Source organism: Dipodomys ordii, unplaced genomic scaffold (genome assembly GCF_000151885.1).
Source record: "Dipodomys ordii isolate 6190 unplaced genomic scaffold, Dord_2.0 Scaffold87, whole genome shotgun sequence".
Lineage (NCBI taxonomy): Eukaryota > Metazoa > Chordata > Mammalia > Rodentia > Heteromyidae > Dipodomys > Dipodomys ordii.
Genome location: NW_012267303.1, coordinates 3,780,013 through 3,792,420, shown reverse-complemented (window position 1 = coordinate 3,792,420; position 12,408 = coordinate 3,780,013). Strand labels below are relative to the sequence as shown.

The window sequence follows — 12,408 nt, the reverse complement described above, 5'->3', positions numbered from 1 at the left end:
AAAAAATGTATTCTGAATCAGCCTACTCCATTCTACTTTCACCATGTCTATGCTGGTCCTAACTATTATTGTCTTTCACTTGTATTATTCCAATGATTCAGATCGCGTCAAAGCCAGCCTGGGCAAGGAAAGTCCATTAGACTCTTATCTCCAATAAACCACTCAGAAACCAGAAGTGGCACTGTAGCTCAAGTGGTAGAATGCTAGCCTTGAGCTGAAGAGCTGAGGGATAGCGCCCAGGCCCAGAGTTTAAGCCCCACAACCACCACCAACAACAACAACAACAAAAAGAGTCTCACAGCTTTTCCTTCCAGAGCTGGCTTTGAACCATGATCCTCAAGATCTCAGCTTCCTTAGTAGTTAGAATTACAGTTGTGAGCTGGTCCCTTCTACTTCTTATTGATATCATAATACCCTAGTCCAAGTTACTATTATCTTTAGCAATGTCCTAGTGTTTCTCTCCCCATACCCCTTCCCACCCTAAAAAAAACTAAAACTAAAACAAAAAAAAAAAACAGACCAGATATCTTTAAGGCATCATAATACTTTCCTAACTGAACTGGTCTACTGCTCTTGCCTCCTCTTAACCTTCTACAACAGTCTATCCGCCAAACACCAGCCAAAGACATAATTACATAACCCCTGATCTCAACCTCTATAGGCTTAACTCACTTTCAAAAGAGGTTAAATTCTTGCCTACTTAGCTGTTCTCATTTTATACCATTCATCTCATAAGCACCTTTCTATACTTCTTTCTTTCTTTTTTGTTGGTCATGGGGCTTGAACTCAGGGCCTAAGCACTGTCCCTCAGCTCTCTAGCTCAAGGCAAGTGCTCTACACTTGAGCTCAGTGCCACCTCCAGTTTTCTGTTGGTTAATTGGAGATAAGAGTCTTAAGAACTTTCCTGCCTGGGCTGGCTTTGAACCACAATCCTTAGATTTCAGCTTCCTGAGTAGCTAGGGTTATAGGCATGAGCCACTGGTGCCTGTCTCTATACTTTTTTCTATTCCTCAAAACAATCAGGGCCACCCTCACCTTTCCTTGAACCTTTCTTTTTTTTTTTTTGTCCGTCATGGGGCTTGAACTCTGGGCTTGGGTGCTGTCTCTGCACTCTTCAGCTCAAGGCGAGCATTCTACCACTTGAGCCACAGCGCCACTTCCAGTTTTCTAGTGGTTTATTGGAGATAATAGTCTCATGGACTTTCTTGCCCGGGCTGGCTTTGAACCGTGATCCTCAGATCTCAGCCTCCTGAGTAGCTAGGATTACAGGCGTGAGCCACCATGCCCAGCTTTTCTTTCTTTCTTTTTTTTTTTTGGAGGGGGGTAGGGTCCAGTCGTGGGGCCTGAACTCTGGGCCTGGGTGCTGTCTCTCAGCTCTTCAGCTCAAGGTTAGTGCGCTACCACTTGAGCCACAGTATCACTTAGGCTTTTTTTTTTTCTGCTTATGTGGTGCCGAGGAATCGAACCGAGGGCCTCATGCATGCAAGGCAAGCACTCTACCACTGAGCCACCTTCCCAGCCCCTGCTTTTCTTGAACCTTTCCTTCTGTCTAGAACTCTCTCACTCACATCATAACCCAGCCAACACTTTTGTCACCCAAGTATCAGTTCAAAAATTGGCTCAGATGTACAGCACTTGCCTAGAATGCACAAAGCCCTGGGTACAATCTTCAATACCAAAAGGTCACTTCATCAGCAAATATATTCTTACTTTTCCAGTGAAAGTGCCCCTTCTAGTTGGGTGCTAGTGGCTCATGCCTATAATCCTAGCTATTTCAGGAGGCTGAGATCTGAGGATTACAGTTCAAAGCCACCCCAGGCAGGAAATTCTGTGAGATTCTTACCTCCAATTAACCACTAGAAAACCAGAAATGGTGCTTGGCTCAAGCAGAGCACTTGCCTCGAGCGGAAGAGCTGATGGACAGTGCTCAGACCCAGAGTTCAGGCCCCACGACCAATAAAAATAAAAAAATAAAAAAAGAAGAAGAAGAAAGAGAAAAGTGCTCCTTCTTTTCCTTGCAGCAATTACCACAAAGTGAATATATTTTATGAATTTCTTACTTTTCCTGGTATAGAAGCTCTATGACAGCATGAATTTTTTTTAATTTCTGTTTTTTTATTTCTTTTTTTTTAATTGTGAAAATACTGTACAGAGGGGTTACAATTACACAGGCAACAGGATGAATTTTGTCTGTCTAGACCCACAGATATTCTGAAGTGTCTACAGAGACATAGCAGGTGTCTGACACATAGTAAATTCTCAGTAAGTGTGTAATCAATGTAGATAATGAAATATACCTCCTTTAAAGCAATATCCCTGAGGGAATGGAGGAAGACAGATATGAGAGACTTTAAAGAACAGGATGTGAACTCCACAAGTGCAAGGTTTCATTTCTTAGCAGCTCCTAAGCATTAAGCCTTCCTGATTCATAGACTTAAAAAAAGTTATTTCAAGAACAGATAAAAATGGCATTCCAGGGTTGAGAAGGTAGCTAAGTGGTAGAGTGCTTGCCTTTCATGCCTTTCATGAGTCATGGGTTCGATTCCTCAGTACCACATAAGCAGAAAAAGCTGGAAGTGGTGCTGTGGCCCAAGTGGTAGAGTGCTAGTCTTGAGCTGAAGAGCTGAGGGATAGTGCCCAGGCCCAGAGTTCAGGCCTCATGACCAACCCCCCCCCAAAAAAAAAACAATCCCACAAAAAATGGCATTTCAGTAATCAATTAGATCAGGAAGATAAGAGATGAAGGACCTAAATATTACTCATGTTTCTGTCTCAGGCTACTAGGCAAACAGTGGTGCCATCCATAGCATGGAAGAAGATTAGACACTAGTACTTCTCCCAAAGAAGAAAGATTTGGGGAAGGAAATAAAAATAATAAGTTATCTTAGATTGCTGAGTTTTAAATTTTTAGGAAACATCCCTATGAAGTTTAGAAGGCAGGTGTATATACAGACCTGGGGTTTAAGAGCAAGGTGTGAATCCTTAGCACAATCAGGACAGTGAGGCTGTGGGCAGAGAGGGGCATTATCACTGAGAGGCAGAGGGAAAATGCTAAGAAGGTATTCATTGACTACTTCAGAGCCAGCAGATCTGCCTCGGGTCTCTAGAGGGCCCTCTGTTCCTCAACTTCCAATTAGCAAAGATGATAGCAGAAGGGGAGAATCCAGAATTGTCTTTCATATTTAGAGATTTATCCTAGTTGTACATTCCTTTCCTTTATTCAGCCAATATTTTTTGAATGCTCAGTATTTTTTCTAGGAATAGTTCATTAGAAAGTACTGTCCAGGGCTTCATAGTCTTATTAAGAAGGTAGAAGTGTCCACAGTCATCACACCAGCTGAGGAATGCATGGTAAGAGAGACCCTGAAATCACAGGAGAATATTGTAGAGGTCACTAACTCTACAGAGAGGTCCAAGAAGTCTCTCCTCATGTCTCTACATGGACAACGATATGAACACACCATACCTGAGGCCTTCTTTTCCTATTTTAAGGACATCTGGCTCATTTCTTCATCTTCATGAAACAGCCTTGTTAGTCTCTCTTTTTTCTCATCTTACCTAGCCCAAGGCCTTGTAGACAAATAGAAGAGCATCAAATATGTGCAATGAAGTAATCCATATTATTTATAAAGGTCAGGAAAGGATCTAAAGTATTTAGAGTATACTTTAAGTAGCAGTAGATATGATTTATTATGTGCTTATTAGGATAGTTTATGTGCTGACTCATACATAATTTAAATCATTTAATCCTCACCAAAACTCTAGCCCATAAAATACAATTACTATTGACAATTGCCCTTTACAAGTCACAAAACTGTCTTGTTAAGTGAGCCAGGTGCTGGTGGCTTATACCATGCTACTCAAGAGGCTGAGATCTGAGGATCATGGTTCAAAGCCAGTTCAGGCAGGAAAGTCCATGAGACTCTTATCACCAATTAACCACAAAAAAAGCCAGAAGTGGAACTGTAGCTCAAGTGGTAGTTTGTTGGTCTGGAGCACAAAAGCTTAAGGACAGCACCTGAGTCCAGAGTTCAAGCCTGAGAACCTACAAAAAAAATGTTTAAAATGTGTGTGTGTGTGTGTGTGTGTGTGTGTGTTTGTGTGTGTGTGTGTGTGTTGTCCAAGGTAGTGTAGCTAAATATGTGGGGGAGCCAAGATTTGAACCAAAGAAGACCAAATTCAGAAATAATACTTGGTAGCTGGGCGCTAGTGGCTCACACCTGTAGTCCTAGCTACTCCGGAGTCTAAGATCTGAGGATCACAGTTCAAAGCCAGCCTGGGCAGGAAAGTCTGTGAGACTCTTCAATAAACCTCTAGAGAACCAGAAGTGGTGCTGTGGCTCAAGTGGTAGAGCGCTCGCCTTGAGCTGAAGAGCTGAGGGACAGTGCTCAGGCTCAGAGTTCAAGCCCCACAACTGACCAAAAGCAAAAAGAAAGAAAAAGAAATAATTCTGTATGGGTAGACCAGCATAGTCATGGAAAATTAACTTAGTAATTTTTAAATCTGAAAATGTGCTAATCATTTCATATTTTAAAATAAAACTAACTCCACTCCAATTCTGTAGCTTCAATCTATATTGTGTTAGTACTTCTTCTGTATCTCCTCTGCCATCTGTCACCTTCTAGTCATATGGCCTTTTTCTTATTCTCATATCACACATTGGAGATCTCTTGGAGGTAGGATTATACCTTCATAGCATATTTATACAAAGCTTACATTTTAGTGCATTAATATAGTTTTGCCAAAATAAGCTCACTACTGTGTTACCATCATAGCAAAGTTTTCTTTTTTTTACTTTGTAATTGGTAAAAATGTCTTCTACTTTTATCTCCCCAGTCTTCAGCTGTGTTTTTCTTTGGGGGGGTGGGGAATCTGGTCATGGGGCCTGAACTCTGGGCCTGGGCGCTGTCCCTAAGCTCTTTAGCTCAAGGCTAGTGCTCTACCACTTGAGCCACAGAGCCACATACGGCTTTTTCCTTTTTGCTTATGTGGTGCTGAGGAATGGAACCCAGGGCCTCATGCATACAAGGCAAGCGCTCTATCACTGAACTACCTTCCCAGCCCCTCAGCTGTGTTTGAAGAGTGTTTGCAGAGTAATAAAGGCAGGGGAGGAAAAGCTAAATATGTGCTGAACACTAAGCCCTTTATACATATTGTGATCTAATCTTTACAACAGCTCTGTGGTGTCAGTATTGTCTGAATCTGAGATGAGGAAAGCATTCTGCTCAGCTGTGGAGCTGGAAATGAAATGCCAGTCTGTCTCATGACAGCTTTTTTCTATGCACTGCCTAGATGGCTGATTCTGACCCTGGAGAAAGAAACTACGATAACATGCTGAAAATGCTGTCCGACCTGAATAAGGATCTGGAAAAACTATTGGAAGAGATGGAAAAAATCTCAGGTAGGGTTTTCCCAGGGTCCCTCCCCATTCTTTCTGATAGTTACAGTCTTCCCTAAGCTTGTGAGCATATATCTAATGCCTTCTCTAACTGCACATCTTTTAACATTTATTGCATTTTACTACTAAATCACAAAATTTGACACAACAAATTACCTTGAATTGTTTCTGATTATTTTACTTGTATTTACATCTGATTTCTGCCACTGGACTATCATCTCCTTGAGGTCAGAAATAGTGACCCATATTCCTAGTTACTCAAGAGGCTAATATCTGAGGGTCACAATTCAAAGCCAGCCTGGGCAGAAAAGTCCATAAGACTCATCTCCAATGAACCACCAAAAAGCCAGAAGTGGAGCTGTGAGGCTTAAGTGGTAGAGTACCTTGAGCAAAATAACTAAGGGACAGCATGTAGGCCCTGAGTTCAAGCCCCAGTACCAGGAAGAAAAAAATAAGGAAAGAAAATAGTGACTTGAAATTGTTACATCAGATACCAGCTCATATACTCAGCTAATGACAAAGAGGTATTACCTGTGAACACAATTGGCATTCTTTCTGTGAATCATTTTTTTTAAAGATTGACTAATAGTGATAAGAATGAAACCGTGTTGTGCCGCAGGCGCGTGAAGGAGGCAGCAAGTTCAGTTCCAAAGCATCTCTGAGCCCGCCGATTAAAAACCATGAGCAAAGCTCACCCTCCTGAGCTAAAAAAATTTATGGACAAGAAGCTATCATTGAAATTAAATGGTGGCAGACATGTCCAAGGAATATTGCGGGGATTTGATCCATTTATGAATCTGGTGATGGATGAATGTGTGGAGATGGCTACTAGTGGGCAACAGAACAATATTGGAATGGTGGTTATACGAGGAAATAGTATCATCATGTTAGAAGCCTTGGAACGAGTTTAATAATGATGGCTCATCAGAGAAATCTGCATCTCTTCTCTAAAGGAACTTCTTTATTGTATAAAATTTGGTCATATACCTTTTTATAGTTAACTTTTTTTTCAATAAACTTTTACAATAATAAAAAAAGAATGAAACAGTGTTGAAATGAGAGGTATTACACAGTGTCATAAAGCATCATTAGGATTGTTCATAATAATAATACTCTACTTTTGGAAATAATTAGTCTTTTTGGTTTATTTTGTGTGTGTATGTATGTATGTGTGTGTATGCACACATACATATATTATGTATTTTGTGTGTGTGCCAGTCCTGAGGCCTGGGCACTGTCCCTAAGCTTTTTAGCTCAGGCTAGCATTCTACCACTTGAGTCACAGCTTCACTTCTGGCTTTTTGATGGTTAACTGGATATAAGAGTCTCATAGACTTCCTTCCCTGGCTGGCTTTGAACTGTGATCCTCAGATTTCATCCTCCAGAGTACACTGATGCTGGGCAGTCATGGGGCCTGAACTCTGGGCCTGGGTGCTGTCCCTCAGCTCTTTCAGCTCAAGGCTAGCACTCTACCACGTGAGCCACAGCAACACTTATGGATTTTTCTGCTTATGTGGTGCTGAGGAATTGAACCCAGGGCCTCATGCATGCAAGGCAAGTACTCTACTAGTGAGCTACCTTCCCAGCCCTAAATATATTTTTATTATTATTTTTTTGGGGTCCAGTCGTGGGGCCTGAACTCTGGGCCTGGGTGTTGTCCCTCAGCTCTTCAGCTCTACCACTTGAGCCACAGCACCACTTCCAGTTTTTTTTCTTTTTGCTTATGTGGTACTGAGGAATCAAACCCAGAGCCTCATACATGCAAGGCAAGTGCTCTACCACTGAGCCACCTCCCAGCCCCCCTAAATATATTTTTAACCATCTCTCTCTAGAAGTTCTATAATTAATTTTCTCCTATAAGCTATATAATTCCTTCAGTCTAATTATATGCTTCTTCTTTAATGGCACTTATTGAGTATCTACCATGTTCATTCTAGGAATATAAAGTTGATTAGAGGTTCCTTCCTTAGAAATGGGTAAGGGCCAGAAACAGACATCAAGGTGACTATTTATAATTTAAATATATGAGTTAAAACATTTTTATATATTAAAAGTATAAAACGGAAAATGTGGTGAGTGGCTGGGGAGGGGTGCAGAGAAGAAGGAACTGTTGTTCCCCACAGCCAGTAAGGCTTTGAGTAAAGGCTTTAGTAGATGAGTGGGTGCTAGAAAATGGCAGTGGGGTACTATGGAGGAGAGGAAAGGCTCTCCAGCAGAAGAGACAGACAAGGAGAGCCTAGTGGCTGGGGAGAGTGAGGGATTATAAAGAGCCACACTAACTCATGAGGTTTCTAAGGTGGCAAGCCAGAGAAAGGCAAGACTGGAATCATGGGAAGAGCCTGAAGAGGCATTTAGTTGACAGGCAGCTATCCAAGGTTTCAAATGAGACACTTGTCCTTTAGAAAAATATCTTTGGAGACAGAGCAAGGGATGGTTTGGACAGTAAAAAAAGTAGAGTAAGGAAGATTTAGGAAGCTGGTATAGAACTAAAGGCTAAGAAAAAGCAAGCCTTGACTCAGGCCTAACACTGACAATAAAGAAGGCCAGGCCAGACTTTTGTGGTACACTCTTACAGATTTGTATCAACTTTTTATAACTTTGGTATGGTGGCATACCACTATAATTCCAGCTCTTAGGAGGCCGAGGCAGGAAAAAATTGATAATTCAAGGCTAGCCTGAACTATAAAATGAAATTCTATCTTCAAAACAAATAGACAAAAAATTATAAACTCTTTATTCAAATTTGTAGTATTTTTCCAGATTATTGTTTTTCTGTTTGCTTATGAGACAGTGGTGAACAGGTTTTTGACCATTTGATTCTAATCTATCTTGTATGCCAAAGGACCCAGGTTATATACAGAATTTCCCTATAAACCTGTTATGCCAAGGTCACAGGACCCCCACCAAGAAGACCACTGAGAGTCAGACTCTACAGTTGTTTTATTTAAACAGGCTGCAGCTCGGGCCTTGTCCTACACTCTGACACAGCGGAGCCCAGGAGGAGAGCCCTGAGCTAATGATTTGCAGGTCTTATAAGGGCACACAACCAGGTGGTTTAACACCACAGTTGCTCTGCTCTGAAACAAGCAACAAATGGTCACTGCCTCAAATACTCTAACCTTTCAAACGTACTGTAGATTTCTTATTTTGGGCTGGGAATGTGGCCTAGTGGTAGAGTGCTTGCCTAGCATACATGAAGCCCTGGGTTTGATTCCTCAGTACTGCATACACAGAAAAAGCTGGAAGTGGCACTGTGGCTCAAGTGGTAGAGCGCTAGCCATGAGCAAAAAGAAGCTGAGGGACAGTGCCTAGGCCCTGAGTTCAAGCCCCAGGACTGGCAAAAAAAAAAAGAAAAAAAAGATTTCTTTTGGCAAATATTCAAACAATAATTAATAGTTAAGTAAGTTACTAAGTAGTTATTAGTAATTGTTAAGTAGTTTTTTTCACCTTTCTCTTATGGTACTTGTTGGCTGTCAGTCTCCTGTCTGTTTTTAGCCTTAGATAGGGTTTACTACCTACTTTGGGAGGCCTTCCCAAGCAACCACCCAGTGCCCCAGGAGCCACTACCCGCCTCACACTGTGATTTGGCCCTCTTGAACTTTCTCTTCAAAATTCTTTTCAAAGCTGGGCGCTGGTGGCTCACGCCTGTAATCCTAGCTACTCAGGAGGCTGAGATCTGAGGATTGCGGTTCAAAGCCAGCCTGGGCAGGAGAGACCCAGAAAACCAGAAGTGGCGCTGTAGCTCAAGTGGTAGAGCGCTTGCCTTGAGCTGAAGAGCTGAGGGACAGCGCTCAGGCCCAGAGTTCAAGCCCCATGCCGACCAAAAAAAAAAAAAAATCCAAGTTCTTTTCAACTTTCCCTTATGGTACTTGTTGGCTATCAGTTTGTTACGGAGTTATTAAGCTAATATTATAAAAGTAATGATGTTGAGCAGCTGGGAAGGTGGCTCAGAGGTACAGTGCTTGCCTTGCATGCATTAGGCCCTAGATTTGAATCCTCAGCACCATATAAGCAGAAAAAGCTGGAAGTGGCACTATGGCTCAAGTGGTAGAGTGCTAGTCTTGAGCTGAAGAGCTGAGGGATAGCGCCCAGGCCCAGAGTTCAGGCCCCATGACAAAGAAAGAAAGAAAAGAAAAGAAAGAAAGAAAGAAAGAAAGAAAGAAAGAAAGAAAGAAAGAAAGAAATGATGTTATAGCAAATGTTTTCTCAAGACTGTCAATATGGCTTCTGTACTTGCCTGGCAACTGTTAAGAACCTGAATTTAATTCTAAAGCCAAACCTTTGTAGTTCAGAGAAGAGTGTCAGGTGTTTATAGTAAGCAGGTGACATAGACAGTCTTGTCTTGACAGTTTTGTTTTTTAATTTGCTTCTTAAATTTGCTGTGGTCATGCACAAGCAGCACAAGGAGGCTGATGCAGGATGGCCAGTTTTAGGCCAGTTTCAGGCCAGTCTGAGCTATCTAATGAGGCTTGTCTTATGGGAGTTTTGTTGGTGGTGGTGGTTGTGGGGTTTGAACTCAGGGCCTGGGCTCTGACCCCAAGCCTCTTTTTTTTTTTGGTCAGTCGTGGGGCTTGAACTCTTGGCTTGGTCGTTGTCCGTGTGCTCTTCAGCTCAAGGCCAGCCCTCTACCACTTGAGCCACAGCGCCACTTCCAGTTTTCTAGTGGTTTATTGAAGATCAGAGTCTCACGGACTTTCCTGCCCAGGCTGGCTTTGAAATGTGATCCTCAGATCTCAGCCTCCTGAATAGCTAGGATTACAGGCGTGAGCCACCAGCACCAGGCTCCCAAACCTCTTTGTACATAATACTAGTGCTCTCCCACTTGCCCCTGCCCCACTTCCAGTTTTTTGAGTGGTTTGTTGGAGACAAACCGGCCTGGTGCCGGTGGCTCACGCCTGTAATCCTAGCTACTTAGGAGGCAGAGATCTGAGGATCATGGTTCAAAGCCAGCCAAAGCAAGAAACTCTGTGAAACTCTTATCTCCAATAAATCATAAGAAAACCAGAAGTGGCGCTGTAACTCAAGTGGTAGAGTGCTATCCTTGAGCTGAAGAGCTGAAGGACAGTCCTCAGGCACAGAGTTCAAGCCCCACAACTGACAAAAAAAAAAAAAGTCTCATTGAACTTTTCTCTTTTCTGCCCAGGGCTGGCTTAGAACCCTTAGCCCCAGACCTCAGCTTCCTGAATAGCTAGGATTATAGGCGTGAGCCACCAGTGCCAGGTTACACTTCTTGAAGTCCTGTGATGTTCTTTGTTTCCCTTTTAGGAAGATTCTATGCTTAGTTTCAGTTTCACATATTGTGTTCAAGCCCCATGACCTACCAAAACTAAACAAACAAAAAACCTACAGGTCAAATAATAGTTTAAAAGTTTGTATAATTACCTTTTTGATTTTTTAAAAATTACCTTTAAGGGGCTGGGAAGGTGGCTCAGTGGTAGAGTGCTTGCCTTGCATACATGAGGCCCTGGGTTCGATTCCTCAGCACCACATAAGCAGAAAAAGCCACAAGTGGTGTTATGGCTCAAATGGTAGAGCACTAGCCTTGAGCTGAAGAGCTGAGGGACAGCACAGGCTCAGAGGTCAGTCCTCACAACCAGCAAAAAATAAAATAAAATAAAAATAAATAAATAAAGTAAAATTACCTTTAAATAGTTGTACATAGGTGTTTTAATTCAACATGCCAGTTTATAAATTCAATGCCTTTAACCAATGGTACCCCAATTCTACCCATCCCCTCACAGATGTACATTGAATATTATGATTGAATTCACACACCCTTTCTTACCTTTCTATGTTATTAATACTATTTTTATTTTCCATTTTTATCAGTGTTATTAGTATTTATTTTTGTCTCATTTTTTTTGTTGTCAAGGTGATATACAGAGGGGTTTCAGTTACATAAGTAAGATAATAAGTACATTTCTTGTCAAACTTGTTACCCCTTCCTTATCTTTCTCACCTTTTGTAATTTCTTTTTCTATTTTGTTTTATTTTTGTCAGTTGTGGGGCCTGAACTCTGAACCTGGGCACTGTCCCTCAGCTTTTCAGCTCAAGGCTAGCACTCTACCACTTGAGTCACAGCACCACTTCTGGCTTTTTCTGCTTATGTGGTGCTGAGGAATTAAATCTAGGGCCTTATGCATGCAATGCAAGCACTCTACCACTGAGCCACCTTCCCAGCCCTCCTTTTTTTATTTTTATTTTTTATTTTTATTTTTTGGTTGGTTGTGGGGCCTGAACTCTGGACCTGGGTGCTGTCCCCCAGCTCTTCAGCTGTAGACCAGCGCTCTACCACCTGAGCCTCAGCCCTACTTCCTGCTTTTTCTGCTTATGTGGTGCTGAGGAATTGAACCGAGGGCCTCATGCATGCAAGGCAAGCACTCTACCACTGAGCCACCTTCCCAGCCTCCTTTAAAAAAAAAACACACAATTTTTTATTTTGTTGTTTTGCTTTTTGTATGTTGGTCCTGAAGCTTGAACTCTGGGCTTGGGCGCTGTCCCTGCGCTTTTCATCTCAAGGCATGCCTGCTACTGCTTGAGCCTCAGCACCATTTCCAGTTTTCTAGTGATTTATTGGAGATAAGAGTCTCAGGGACTTTCGTGCCCAGGCTGGCTTTGAACCATGAGACTCAGATCTCAGCCTCCTGAGTAGCTAGGATTATAGGCATGAGCCACCAGGCCCAGCTCCATCTTTTGTAATTTTTGAAACAATGTTGAAACCAGTTTTAGACCCTAGGCCCTAACTCCAAGAGTCCCACGTTAGGTTTAGCCACCCTCCCCCATATGCCAAGTGAAAAAGACATGATGAAAAACAGAGATTACACAGTAGCCATGGGAAGAGAGCACTTCAGTATATCTTTAGCCAGAGGTACAAATACTGGCCTCCAGATAAATAGGGAAGCGGGGTGCTGGTAGCTCTGCCTGTAATCCTAACCACTCAGGAGGCTGAAATTTGAGGATCGCAGTTCAAAGCCAGCTCATACAGAAAAGTCCCTGAGACTCTTTTTTTT

General features: G+C 42.2%; 1 protein-coding gene across 1 annotated transcript in view; it reads left to right on the top strand.

The window, feature by feature from the left end:
• The first annotated feature begins 5,292 nt into the window (after positions 1 to 5,292).
• Syce3 (synaptonemal complex central element protein 3) overlaps positions 5,293 to 12,408 on the top strand; it is a 22,836-nt gene continuing 15,720 nt past the window's right edge. The window contains exon 1 of the mRNA XM_013025755.1: positions 5,293 to 5,401. Coding sequence (XP_012881209.1) covers positions 5,293 to 5,401 — 109 coding nt within the window. The remainder of the gene's footprint in view (positions 5,402 to 12,408) is intronic.